At 38.2% G+C, this 13,555-nt stretch overlaps 1 protein-coding gene across 11 annotated transcripts in view; it reads left to right on the forward strand.

Moving 5' to 3' along the window:
• CREBRF (CREB3 regulatory factor) overlaps positions 1-11,113 on the forward strand; it is an 83,126-nt gene extending 72,013 nt beyond the window's left edge. For 5 of the 11 annotated variants that reach the window (XM_063810863.1, XM_063810864.1, XM_054684784.1 and 2 more), the window contains 2 exons: positions 5,453-5,588; positions 8,816-9,575. In XM_063810863.1, the coding sequence (XP_063666933.1) occupies positions 5,453-5,568 (116 nt within the window). In that variant the 3' untranslated portion in view covers positions 5,569-5,588; positions 8,816-9,575. Of the gene's footprint in view, positions 1-5,452 lie in introns of all 11 variants that reach the window. The other 6 variants (XM_063810860.1, XM_063810861.1, XM_016954213.3 and 3 more) reach the window with 5 other exon arrangements.
• Positions 11,114-13,555: the final 2,442 nt, after the last annotated feature.

Consider the following 13,555-nt stretch of genomic DNA (forward strand, 5'->3'; position numbering starts at 1 on the left):
CATATAAATAACAGCTTTTGAATTTTCTTCTTAGAGCTACTTTAGCTGATTTAAATTCTGACATAAGTTCTGATTTGTCATTTTTATTGTTTTCTGAATACTTTGAAATTTTAGGTTTGATTTACTCTTTAACCCAAGAATTCTTTGAGAGAGATTTAAAATTTCCCCCAGCAGGTAGGGATTATTGTTTTCTAGTTTTATTACTGACCTCCAGTTTTTTGTGGATTTATTGAGATTTTCTTGGCTGCCTAATATAAGATTACAATTTTTAATGTTCTGCGGGAGTTTTAAAAGAAGATGTATTTTCTGTTTTATAATAAGATTCCCACATATCGACTAGGTATTTTTAATTAAGCTTTTTCCTTTTTTTTTTTTTTTTTGGTGTGGCAGTCCATTTACTCTGTGTAGAACTGAGAAAAGTTCCCAGTAATGTATTTCAGTTTCATCTCATATTTTCTGTGTTTTTGCTTCTGAATGTCAGGATGTTTGAATAGTATTTATTAGTACTAAATCTGCATTATGAATTACAGTTTTTATCATCACGAAGTACACTTCTTGTCTGGTATTATCACGAATGCAGCTTTCTTATTATATTTGTTTGGTATTGTTTCTAATCTTATTATTTATATTTGTTTGGTATTCCTTTGTCTACTCTTTTATTTTCAATCCTTCTGAATCATTTTATTTTATTTTATTTTATTTATTTATTTATTTTTGAGACGGAGTCTCGCTCTGTCCCCCAGGCTGGAGTGCAGTGGCTCGATCTTGGCTCACCTTATGCTCCGCCTCCCGGGCTCACACCATTCTCCTGCCTCAGCCACCAGAGTAGCTGGGACTACAGGTGCCCGCCACCACGCCCGGCGAATTTTTTGTATTTTTAGTGGAGATGGGTTTTCACCATGTTAGCCAGGATGGTCTCGATTTCCTGACCTCGTGATCCACCCGCCTCAGCCTCCCATAGTGCTGGGATTACAGGCGTGAGCCACTGTGCCCGGCCTCTGAATCATTTTATATTAGTTACATCTTTTTTTTTTTTTTTTTTTTGAGACAGAGTCTCGCTCTATTGCCCAGGCTGGAGTGCAGTGGCGCGATCTCGGCTCACTGCAAACTCCACCTCCCGGGTTCAAGCGATTCTCCTGCCTCAGCCTCCCGAGTAGCTGGGACTACAGGCACCTGCCACTGCGCCCGGCTAATTTTTTGTATTTTTAGTAGAGACGAGATCTCACCGTGTCAGCCAGGATGGTCTTGATCTCCTGACCTCATGATCCACCCGCCTCGGCCTCCCAAAGTGCTGGGATTACAGGCATGAGCCACCGCGCCCGGCCAGTTACATCTTTTTAAAACATTTTAGCCAGGTGCATGGCTTACAGCTATAATCTCAACATTTTGGGAGACCAAGGCAGGAGGATCACTTGAGCCCAGGAGTTCGAAGCCAGCTTGGGCAACATAAGGAGACCCCATTTCTAGAAAAAAAATACAAAAAGTTAGCCAGGCATGGTGATGCGAGCCTGTAATCCCAGCTTCTCAGGAGACTGAGGCGAGAGGATCGCTTTTGCCCAGGAGATGGAGGCTGCAGTGAGCCAAGATCGTGCCATTGTACTCCAGCCTGAGTGACAGACCTCATCTCAAAAAAAAAAAAAAAAAAAAAATACACACAAAACATTTTAGTTAAATTAAAATGTAACTTAATTTTAATTCAGATATCAGAAAATTTTTTCTTAGATTTTTTTGTTTGTTTGTTTTTTGTTTTTGAGACAGAGTCTTGCTCTGTTGCCCAGACTGGAGTGTAATGGAGTGATCTCAGTTCACTGCACCTCTGCCTCCCAGGTTCAAGCGATTCTCCTGCCTCAGCCTCCTGAGTAGCTGGGATTACAGGCGCATGCCACCACGCCTGGCTAATTTTTGTATTTTAGTAGAGACGGGGTTTCACCATGTTGTTCAGGCTGGCCTCAAACTCCTGACCTTGTGATCCACCCACCTCGGCCTCCCAAAGTGCTGGGATTACAGGCGTGAGCCACCGCGCTCGGCCTAGATTTTTTTATGTAGCATGTATTTGGATTTTTTTTGTTATTTATTCTGGAGGTTGTACTTTAATAGGTGAGTTTAGCTCATTTTTTAAAAAATTGATCTATGTTTGGTTTTAGTGCTGTCATCAAAAGATCTGCTAGAGTTTGTTTATGTGGCCTTTTTTTTGCCTTTACATGATCCATTATGGTTTCACTTTTGTTTGTATCCTCTGATAATTTGCAAAGCTTTGTGTTTTTATCTTGTGGATTGGCTTTTAACTGTAACATAAAATGTATACTTATTTTGTCTGTCAACTTTTCATTTAAGATTTTAATCCTATAGAAAAGGAGAAAGAATTGTACGATGAACATATATGTTTCGTTCAACTGGATTCACCAGTTGTTTTCACTGTTTTTTAAAATTCATTGCTTTTTTTTTTTTTTAGAAACCAGTCTCGCTCTGTCACCCAGGCTGGAATGCAGTGGTGCTATCATAGCTCACTGCAGCCTCCAACTCCTGGACTCAAGTGATCTTTCAGCACCAACTCCCAAGTAGCTAGGACTACAGATGTGCGCCACCATGTCCAGCTAATTTATTTATTTTTATTTTTATTTTTATTTTTGAAATGGAGTCTCACTCTGTCTCCCAGGCTGGAGTGCAGTGGCGTGATCTTGGCTTACTGCAACCTCTGCCTAGCAGATTTAAACGATTCTCCTGCCTCAGCTGACTCCCAAGTCACTGGTTGTACACCACCATGCCTGGCTAATGTTTTTGCATTTTTAGTAGAGACAGGGTTTTTCACCATGTTGGCCAGGCTGGTCTCAAACTCCTGACCCCAAGTGATCCGCCCACCTTGGCCACCCAAAGTGCTGGGATTACAGGCATGAGCCAGCTCGCGTGGCCAGCAGCAAACTTATTTTTATGTTTGTAGAGACGAGTTCTTGCTGTGTTGCCCAGGCTAAGCTCAAGTGATCCTTCCGCCTCAGCTTCCCAAAGCACTGAGATTATAGGCATGAGCCACCCCACCCAGCCCTCACCAGTTGTTAATATTTTGCTACATTTGCTTTATTTCTACCTCTATCTACATGTATATTTTGGACAGGGAATATTTGAAAATAACTCGTAAAAATCATGATTCTTTGTCTCTAACTATTTTAGCCTGTATTGCTTGAAAACAAGGACATTCTCTTAGCCACAACGCCAGTGTCACATCCTAGTGCTTCAACATTGATATAATGTCTAATATGGAATCCATTTTCCCAGTTGTCTCAATAATGTCCATTATAGCATTTTTGTGTGTGTGTGGTCCAGTCGAGGATCATGCATTGCATTTAGTTATATCTCTTCTTTTGTTTTCTTTAGTCTACATCAGTCTCCCCATCTTATTTTATTTTTATGAAAAAGCCAGGTCTTGTAAAATGTCTCAACATTTGGATTTATCTGTTTCCTCATGACTAAATGCAGTTAGATTTTCTGGTAAGAATACATCATACAACCTTTTCATTCCATCAGTCAAGAGGCACATAATATCAGATTGTCTCATTATTGGTCATGCTAAGTTTGATCACATGGTTAAGCTTGTATACATGTATACATACACACATACACACACACTTTTTTTTGTTTGTTTTTGGAGACGGAGTCTTGCTCTGTCACCCTGGCTGGAGTGCAGTAGTGCAATCTCAGCTCACTGCAACCTCTGCCTCCTAGGTTCAAGTGGTTCTCCTATCTCAGCCTCCTGAGTAGCTGGCATTACAGGTGCCTGCCACCATGCCCAGCTAATTTTTGTATTTTTAGTAAAGGCAGGGTTTCAACTTGTTGGCCAGGCTGGTCTCAAACTCCTGACCTGTGCTCTGCCCACTTCGGCCTCCTAAAGTGCTGAGATGACAGGCCTGAGCCACCATGCCCGGCCAGTATTTTTTATGATATCTTTTGACTTCTTCCTATGAGCAATGACAAATATATTTCTTTTTTTTTCTTTTTTTTTGAGATGGAGTTTCACTCTTGTTGCCCAGGCTGGAGTGCGGTGGCACAATCTTGACTCATTGCAGTCTCTGCCTCCTGGGTTCAAGCAATTTTCCTGCCTCAGCCTCCTGAGTAGCTGGGATCACAGGCATCCGCCACCATGCCCAGCTAATTTTTTGTATTTTTCGTAGAGACAGGATTTCACCATGTTGGCCAGGCTGGTCTCAAACTCCTGACCTCAGGTGATCTGCCTGCCTTGGCCTCCCAAAGTGTTGGTATTACAGGCGTGAGCCACTGCGCCCAGCCGACAAATTCTTTTTCCTTTCCCTCCCCTCCCCTCTCCTCCCCTCCTCTCCCCCTTTCCTCCCCCTCCCCTCCCTTCCCCTCCCCCTCCCCTCCCCTCCCTCTTTCCTCCCCCTCCCCTCCCCCTCCCCCTCCCCTCCTGTTCCTTTCCTTTTTTTTTTTTTGAGGCAGAGTTTCACTCTTGTTGCCCAGGCTGGGGTGCAGTGGCATGATCTCGGCTTGCCCCAACCTCCACCCGCCGGGTTCAAGCGGTTCTCCTGCGTCAGCCTCCCGAGTAGCTGGGATTATAGACATGTGCCACCACACCTGGCTAATTTTGTGTTTTCAGTAGAGACAGGGTTTCTCCATGTTGGTCATGCTGGTCTCGAACTCCCAACCTCAGGTGATCTGCCGACCTCAGGTGATCCGCCAACCTCAGGTGATCTGCCTGCCTCAGCCTCCCAAGGTGCTGGGATTACAGGCATGAGCCACCGTGCCTAGCTGACAAATATATTTCTATTTCCATCCTTTTTATTTTTCTTAATACTTAAAAAAATGTACTTATACCTCTGTTATTTGATTTACTGATTTTATCTTTTGGTCTTACTATGGAAGATGAGGAAGATGAGAAAATCTACATACTTATGCTGCTCCCACCTTTCTCCCTCTTCTCTTCCAACATTTCTTATTCGTTCATTCACTTTTTTAAATGAAGAAAAGGAAACTTAAACTGTATCCAGTAATTATAAAAATGACCCAAAACATCCTTCAGATCTATATTTTCAGTTTCATGGGTGAAACCCACCCATGGAACTTGGTGAGTTTAGAGTAATTGGAAGAGACTGGCTGAGAGAACAGGGAAAAACCAGGGCGTGGGAAGCAGTGCCTGTCGGCAGCCTTTGGGTTTGGGTTTGGACTGTTATTTGGACTGTTACACTTGTCATCTACCTCACTTTAAATGTTGGTTTATGATTTTTCATGGCTATTCTTGGTTTGACTCTTCTAATCTTAAAATTTTAGACAGTAATATGAAGGGTAGCATTGTTTTCTGAGCTGCAATAACAAGTGCCAGGGAATTCATCTGGGACCAGTATCAAGCTGAGGGCCACACCTGAACCTCAGTTTTTACCAGCTCCTTCCCTTCCCTTCATGGCCTTCCATTTTTGTGTCTAGATGTGCCTTTTATTCTTCTCTTCAGGTCTACCAGTTGCTGGGCAAACCTCAGAATTTGTTAACCAAGTGTTAGAGAAGACTGCAGAAGGGAATCCCACTGGAGGCCTTGTAGGATTAAGGATACCAACATCAAAGGTGTAATCAGCCTCATTGGACCACTGGTCAGAAATGTCTGCGTTTTGTCACGTTATCCATTGTAAATTTTCATTCTGTTTTGCATGTCAGTTAGCATTATGTAAACATTTACAATTAGGTTACATTGTTTTAAGAACTAAGTAGCATAAGTGAAGCATGATCCAAAATACTTGATTATTGCATTTTCAGAGCATAAACCATGATTAAAACTGCTACTGGCATCAGAATTGAAAATCATATGTTTAAGTAAATGTTTAGGTACAGATTACAAAAATCTGTTAAAGCAAAACATTTTGGAGGAGTGAAATAGTAAAATGCCAAGTATTGTGGCAGATTTATGCTCTGAACCACACAAAAAAAATTGAGGAAGCATTTTTTTAAACAGTCGGTTTAAATTGTTTTTAGAATTATTGCTTTTTGTTCTAATTTTCCACAACCATTAATTCTCACTTGTATATGGCACACCCAGCACTTGTGCCTGTGGGCCATATTAGATGTTCATTGTCAGAGCTCAAGATGATATATATAAATATATATATATATATATATACACACAAATGTCTGTGCAAGTAAGAAAAAAAAAGCATATTCTTTGTGCCTTGTATTTTGGGGAAACTATAAAACTGGTAATATTTTGTATGATGAAAACCCTAATGAGAAAAAACAAGATATATAGATGGAAAAATTATGGGGTTTAAATGTTTTTTTGTTCCAACTCTTTTTCAGATTTTTTGAATGTATATAGGACTATGTTGAAATGTAGATATATGCCACAGAGTCTGTGTATTGTATAAAAAACAAAACAAAAAAACAACAAAAAAAAGATGGCTCTAGAAAACTCATATTTCGGTACTTGACCGGAAGAAGACAAATACTTGCACATTATTGCGATTGTTTTATTTTTTGTACCAAAGACAAATGCAACTGATATGGCAAACTGCCAGTCTAAGTAAAGTTTTGCACAGCTTACATGATACTGTATGAATGTATGAAAAAAAAGGAGAAAAAAAGAAAAAAAAAGGTCAGGGTTGGGGATCTTACTGAACTGTGAATTTTATTTCTGTTTGGGTCCAATTATCTACAGAAGGAGCATCCATACATACAAATATTATTTTGCTGTTCCTCTAGTTCGCTTCCATAGTAGATAAGTTGGTGGCCATTTAGATGTCTTTTATTTCTGCACTTATTGTAGGAAATTTTAATATATTTCATTTTAGTAAGCTATTGGTAAAATAGTTTTTGACTTTGAAAATTAAAATGTTTATTTAGCTTATTGTAGTATACTTCCACCAGACAACAAAATAGATTATTTTTATTGTATTATGTATATATATATATGTAAAGAAAGAAAAAAGCTAAAAATATCTAATTCTTTAGTTGCCACTTTTCCAATTGATGTATTATTGTGCATGTAATATTTTCAAAGATCAACACAGGCTAAAACAAAAACAATTTATAGATTTTTATATTTTTGTACAGGTATTTTCAAACTAGCTTCTTCAAACTTAACATGTGACTTATTCTTCTATAGTTTCTAGAATTGAGAAACATTAACACATTTAGTTTTTAGGTGCTCTTTTTTGCTCATATAAAACAGCTTCATTAGTCAGTGTTTTAACTGTGTTCAAGCTTTACCTCTTGATGAGAAATTTCTTATGTCAAGGCAGCATTATAAACCTTCCCCCACAGATTTTTCCATCCTGTCTCTCTTACTGTTTTATTCTCAAATCTTGTGTTTTGAACTCTGAAAACTGGTGGCTTAAAAACTAAAAAAAGAAAAAAAGCATATTTAGCAAGGAAAAAAATACCAAAAATTTCAGGCATAGCTGCTGGAAAAATTATCTATTTCTCCATTACCCACTGTAGGATTTCTTTTTTAATTATACTTTGACTATAAAGTGTCAAAGTATAATTTGTTCTTTTCTTTTACTTTGATACCCCATTTGTAAGCTATAGCATATGAAGCTATATATATAGCTTGTGAAGGTTTGATCTAGAACACCCAGTAACAAATGAACAATGTTGCTTACTTGCTTCTTTGACATCTTAAAAAAGAAATCCAAGGAGGATTGTAAGGATTGTCTTACCACCTTAGCTGAACTGTGATGCACAAGATTTTTCTATGTGTTTGGTGGAAATGTACCTGGTTTGTACATTCACGCTAAACAGATGATAAGCTCAAGTCTAATGGTTTAATAGAATGTAAGTTCATCGTTTAAAGCTTTTCCTTTTTAGGTTGGAGAAGGCAAAACACAGGCTTGCAAGTTGGAAGTATATGAAGTCTTGACAGAGTGTGTCTGGTAAATTGAAAAGTGTTTCAAACTATGGCAGTTTTGAAATCAGGTGAAAATCACCTCATGATATTCAGCTGATAAGGTTTATAAAATTGCCCCTTTCTAGCTGCTCTGTTAGGAATTCTGGTTTTTGATACTTTTTTCCTGTCTGCAAACCAGAATTTGATTTTTTGGTCTTGCATTTCAAAAAAAAAAAGACTTTGAATCTGTTTAGTAGATTCCATATCTTTGAGTTTCAGTGTTTTTTATATGTACTACTTAAGTTAAATAGTTAAAAGCTTTTAAATAGTTGAGCTTTTTAATGTTGACACTTTATTTTGTACCTATTTATATATGTATGTATATCTTAGAAAAGCACTTTGTTAAAAAAAAATTGCATTTTATATGATTCCTGCCATTTGCTGCTAAATCTGGGCTGGTCAGAATGCTGCAGCGATACTTGATCTATATAAAAACCTGGCAGTAAAATGTAGAGTGAAAGTTAAATCCTCTTGCTGTTTTAACTTTATCATAAAGATGACATAGGCAAGCTGTGCAGCTTTACATTTTAACCAGGGGACTCTGTGGCATTTAAAACCGTCTAGAAATGGTTGTACTTTAATGCCAGTAATAATCTGCTTCCTCTATTGTCATTAAAATATATACGTTTAGTGTATCACACAAACCAATCTTATAAGGGTAATGTAAAAACCCCAACAATTGTACATGTTCTGTTTTTGAAAATTGTGGCATGTATTTTTGGGTGAAGATCATTAGAGAAGAGTTCTCTAAAGGTTTTCTGTGTTCATACATGGTATACAGATAGCTCATAATGAAGTCCAGAATCTTACTTTAAGTGAAGGCATTGTGAATTCACCTCAAGTAAACCCATTGTTCCAAAGCAATTATAAACTTTGACTCTAGTACTACTATGATTTAAAAAAAAAAAAACCAACAAAAACCTTTTTTCCTATTTTCAGATACACTGGATTCTTTATAGAGTTTGTCTCCATATGAAAGCATGCTGTCCAGTCGCTCTTGTTAAGATCTTGTCTGAGTTTTGAATTGGGTGCCACACTTTTCCAGTCAATATAATTGCTTGTTCTACTGTACCATGTATGATTCTTGTCCTTTCCTATATCCTTCATGACAGATTATGATGTGGCTTTATATTGTGCCTTACTTGTACATTTAAAACTAAACGTCTTCATTCCCTTCCACTTCCTACATCTTTAACTTTGACCTTTTTGGTAAGAGAATCAGAACTATTACAAAAGCATCATGAAGGATTTCAGATGGGTATGGTTTCAAATTCCCTCTCTTTATAGTTATTTTATATTTGTATGAAAGACCAGTTTTGGATGGTCTTTGAATATAGGGGGGAAAGATTAGCAGTAATTTCACTACATCCCTTTTCTCTGACTTTCATGCATTTCTCATACATCTTCTTTCTGATGCTTGACTTTATTTGCTTCCTAGCAATAGTCTGCATTTAAAGAAAGGTGTGTTCAATTCATCAGCTTGAAATTGACTATTTCATTTTTCCAGGATTTTTTAGGAGAAGAGTACCCATTTTGTTTTATAAAAACAGATGACAAGTCTCTTTAAAAGAAACAGAAGTACAGTACTTTTGAAATACAATGCTGTTAGTTTGGATTTCTTTTTATATATATATATAATATTCATACAATGATCTGATGTTTGCCTTCATTAATAAAGCTGTTAGTTTATTCACCAAAATGTCAAGAATGGATGTGCTTTTCTTTATTCCACACATTTAAAAAAATTTAGCTGCTAAGATTTAGTTAATGTTATAAGAAATGAATTCAAGTTGCCTTCAGCAAGAATTAACAAAAACTTATGTTCCCTTTCTTTATATAGTTTCCTAAAATTCTGTTCAAGTATTTTCTAGTTAATTATGTAACAGAATGTTAGCATCCCTCCATATCTTGAAACTTGAATTTTGAGAATGCATTGAATTATGCTTTCAGTGTTAAAGTAAAAGGTTTCAATTATCCTTCTAGTGAAGTCTGTTGTGGAATACCATTTCCCATGGAACTGAGGCCATTTCCACAACTTTGCACAGAACTGCAGTCTTGTTCTTCCCTTGGATCATGACAAATAAGTCTCACACAGTGCCGTAATACTTGTGGATTCTTTTGTAATCTTTGTAATCTTAATAAGGGCATTATGAGAAGACGACTCCATGTTTTTTTAATACTTCAAACACATTGGGATGTAACAATGAATGTCAACTGTAGGAATGGTTGTTTCGTTTTAAGGAATAAGCATGTTGGGGAAAGATGATGAAAATGTACTACTGAAAGTTATACACTTCCATAGGCAAATGGGATTATGTGTTGAAGCATAGTCCTCATGCTTAATAAACTGACTGAAATCGTAGAAATTACACCTAGGAACTGAGCTAGGCCAAATTGCCATTTTTGTTTAGAGAGTTTTGGAGGTAGTAGTGAGGGGACAGAGCCTTAAAACTACTTCCAAACAGTATTTTGGAATTGAAGACTTGGTAACTAGTGAAGAACATCAAAGTTGGGTATTTCAATGTGCCAAGTTTGGGTGAACTAGGTTCGGTTTGCCTCTTTCATAACAATGTAAACACAATGGTGTAGTTAATTAAATTCTGGGTGGATAGGAGCAGGACTGATTACTATGTCTTGCCCTTCGCCCTTTGTTTTTTTCAGAACCAAATAACAGAAATGTGTATGTGTGTACTGTATCTGCCTTTCCACCACATTTTTATGACACTGTATTCCACTGCCTGCTTTTTTACCTTCTTTCCCTAGGATTTGTCCTACAGCTTAGTATTGTGGTTGACAGCGATACTAGGGCTGACAGCACAGAAGTCACAAGAGAAGAGTGGAAGGGCAAGAATTCAAAGCATTTGTTCATACAATGTGGCAACCTCTTTTGCATAGTTGCGTAGGATCCTGTTTGTAATGCTATCATAAATATTCTGTAGTTTTTTTTTTTTTTCTCTCCCAACTGGAGCTATGACACTTTTTATTGGATTCAGTCTTGTCTCTTGTCTAGAAAGAACTTTATCTTGTTGACGCATGAGCTGTTTAAAAATTATCCTATTAAATGTTGGTTAATAGTTGTGCAGTTTTTCATTTCAGATGGAAAGGCAATGCAAATTTTGCCTTTGTTTTCTGTCACCTTCCAACCCCTGAGCACTTCTAGTCAGATACAGATTCATCAGTGTATGCAACATCCTTTGTAATTTAAAATAAAAAAAGATGAAAAGAAAAGGTTCTGAATTGTTTGCCTCATGTTTTCGCCCTTCCTTTCTGTACTTGTATCTTGCTTACCTAGGTAACCATCCGCTCCTCAAGATAACCTATTCCAAAGAAATTCCAAATCACAGAGAGTGGTGAACTGCTGGTCTGCTGCCCCTCTCGTGGTAATAATCAAAGAGCTAACATTTTTTTGACACTATAGGTTGATTTTTCAATATTTTAGTGACATTTAGCTATTATATAGAATTATTTGTTGATGTAAGCATTTGCATTCTTCACAGCTTAGAGGATATTCTTATTTCTCCTCTTTCAATCTTTGGGCAAGTGTTCTGCATGGGAAATAAAATATTTTGGGTCTCTCCTGATTTAAACATTTGTATGTGTTTGTGTGTTTAATCACTCTAAGTAAGTCTCCAAACTAAGCTGGGCGTATATATAGAGGCTTAAATCCAGAGACCTAAGTGAAGGCTTCTATCAGAGTATGTGGCTGAAAGTCAGCCAGCAAATATTTGTTGAGCACTTACTCTGCCAGGACCTGTGCTAGGTACTGGACAATAGAGAGATGAAAGAGAACTCCAGGAACTCAGAGCCAGCATGTGAACAGGATTGCAGAACAACACAGGAGCTGTTACAGATATGCAAAGGGCTCTAGGTACATTATTGTTGCTGAGGTGTTTTCATGGACACAGGTACCACATCCAGTGGTGTATTAGAGAATTGATAGACTTGGGTTCTTAGTATCCTGGACCCTTGAAGAAACCCTCTTTGTTTCATGTGAGTGACATTAAGGCCATCAGGAAGCAAAGGGGAGGGGCATGGCCTCCCATGGACTGGTTCTGCATCAGGACTTGATCTCTAAAGACCACTGCTCACAGGATCCTCTGTCAAGATCTTGAGACTGTTAAAGGGCTGGGTGAGCCAGACCAGTATAGTCCTTAGGAAACTAAACCTGTGGATAGCATCCAGTTAGCTGGGTCATTCAGCTGGTGAGCTGTTTAGCCACAGTACAGTGGAGAATTTGAAAGAAAGAAAATGGCTGGGAAATGCTATAATATCCCAGCTAAAAGGTTCACAGCAGGAAGAAGGTGTTAGCCCTAGGGGAGGGAGTGGCATTCCTTAAGACTCTGCTAGGTGCTTTTTTGTTACAGGAAACTCAGCTGCTACTCTCAAGCGCCCAATGAGGCTGGTGGTCATGTTCATTTCACAGGAGACTAGACTCAGATGAGGAGACTAGCCCCAGACCTACCTTATATGATTATAGAGCTCCAATTCAACTCCAGTCGGCTTGCTGCACTACAGAAATAATTTGTATTCATCTCTTTGGGATCAGGCCAAGTCACAGGCAATATTTGGAAGGATGTCTCTGTAGCGGGGGATAAAGGCCTTAGAATCTAAAAACCAAAAAGAAAGCCAAAACCTAGCAGATAAACAAAAGCTAGTCTAAGGATCAGTGGGTAAAGGTGATAGGGGAAGCAAAACAGAGTTGAGAGGAATCAGTGATTGGGTGTAATGATCACCAGACTGCACATCTGTTCCTCGAAGATGGCCTCTAGCTTAAGGTTTAGGATTGGGTCCCCTTATTGGAAGGAAGTATATTGGAGGGTAGAGAAAAAGGGAGCTTATGTTTTCTTCTTTAGCTGCAGCATAAGAGATGCAACTGGGGACTGTTGATTGCATATGAATATTCAACAAGAAGCATGATGTGAACGGGGTCCCAAGGGCACGTCCGCAGGTCTGCCAACCGCTGGCTTTGGGGCTTCTCTGCTGTCCTAAACAGGGAGCTTCTATGTGAGTATCCAAAACACTGGAGTGACCTGAAGAAAGTGAACCTCAGTTTCTTTAAAAGGTTTTAACCTGAAAATATGACCAGGAATAAACTTAACAGAAAATGTATACAAGGCCTAGGATAAAGAAAACTTTGAAAGTACTGTGAAGGACACAGAAGGAAACTGGAATAAATTGAAAGATACACCAAGTTCTTACACAGGAGCAGTGACATAGAACTAACAGTGGTAAGTTAAATTAAAAATATAATATTGCTAAAAAATGTCATCCTAAGAAAACACACCAAGAGGGTTAAAAAAAAAAAGTTTACACAGGGATAAAATAGCTGGAAGATGCTGGTAGGCAGTGGGGCTGAGGGGGCAGTGATGCAGGGGACAAGGGGAAGAGTTATTTAATCCTAGCAGATACTAAAAGTCATTATAAAACCATAATAGTTAAAACTGTAATTCTGATACATGAATAGGCCAGTCAAGCAGAATAGAAGGTCTAAAAGTAGACTCAAATATATATGACAAATTAGTATGGCAAATATGGCATCCAGAACCAGTGAGCAAAAGGTAGACTCTTCATTAAATAGTATTGGAATAACTGAGTAACCTCCGGAAAAAGTAAAATTGGGTCTATATCTCACACCATAAGCCAACATATATTTCAAAATAGATAATGATCTAAGTGTAA

This window comes from Pan troglodytes, chromosome 4 (genome assembly GCF_028858775.2).
Source record: "Pan troglodytes isolate AG18354 chromosome 4, NHGRI_mPanTro3-v2.0_pri, whole genome shotgun sequence".
Taxonomy (NCBI): domain Eukaryota; kingdom Metazoa; phylum Chordata; class Mammalia; order Primates; family Hominidae; genus Pan; species Pan troglodytes.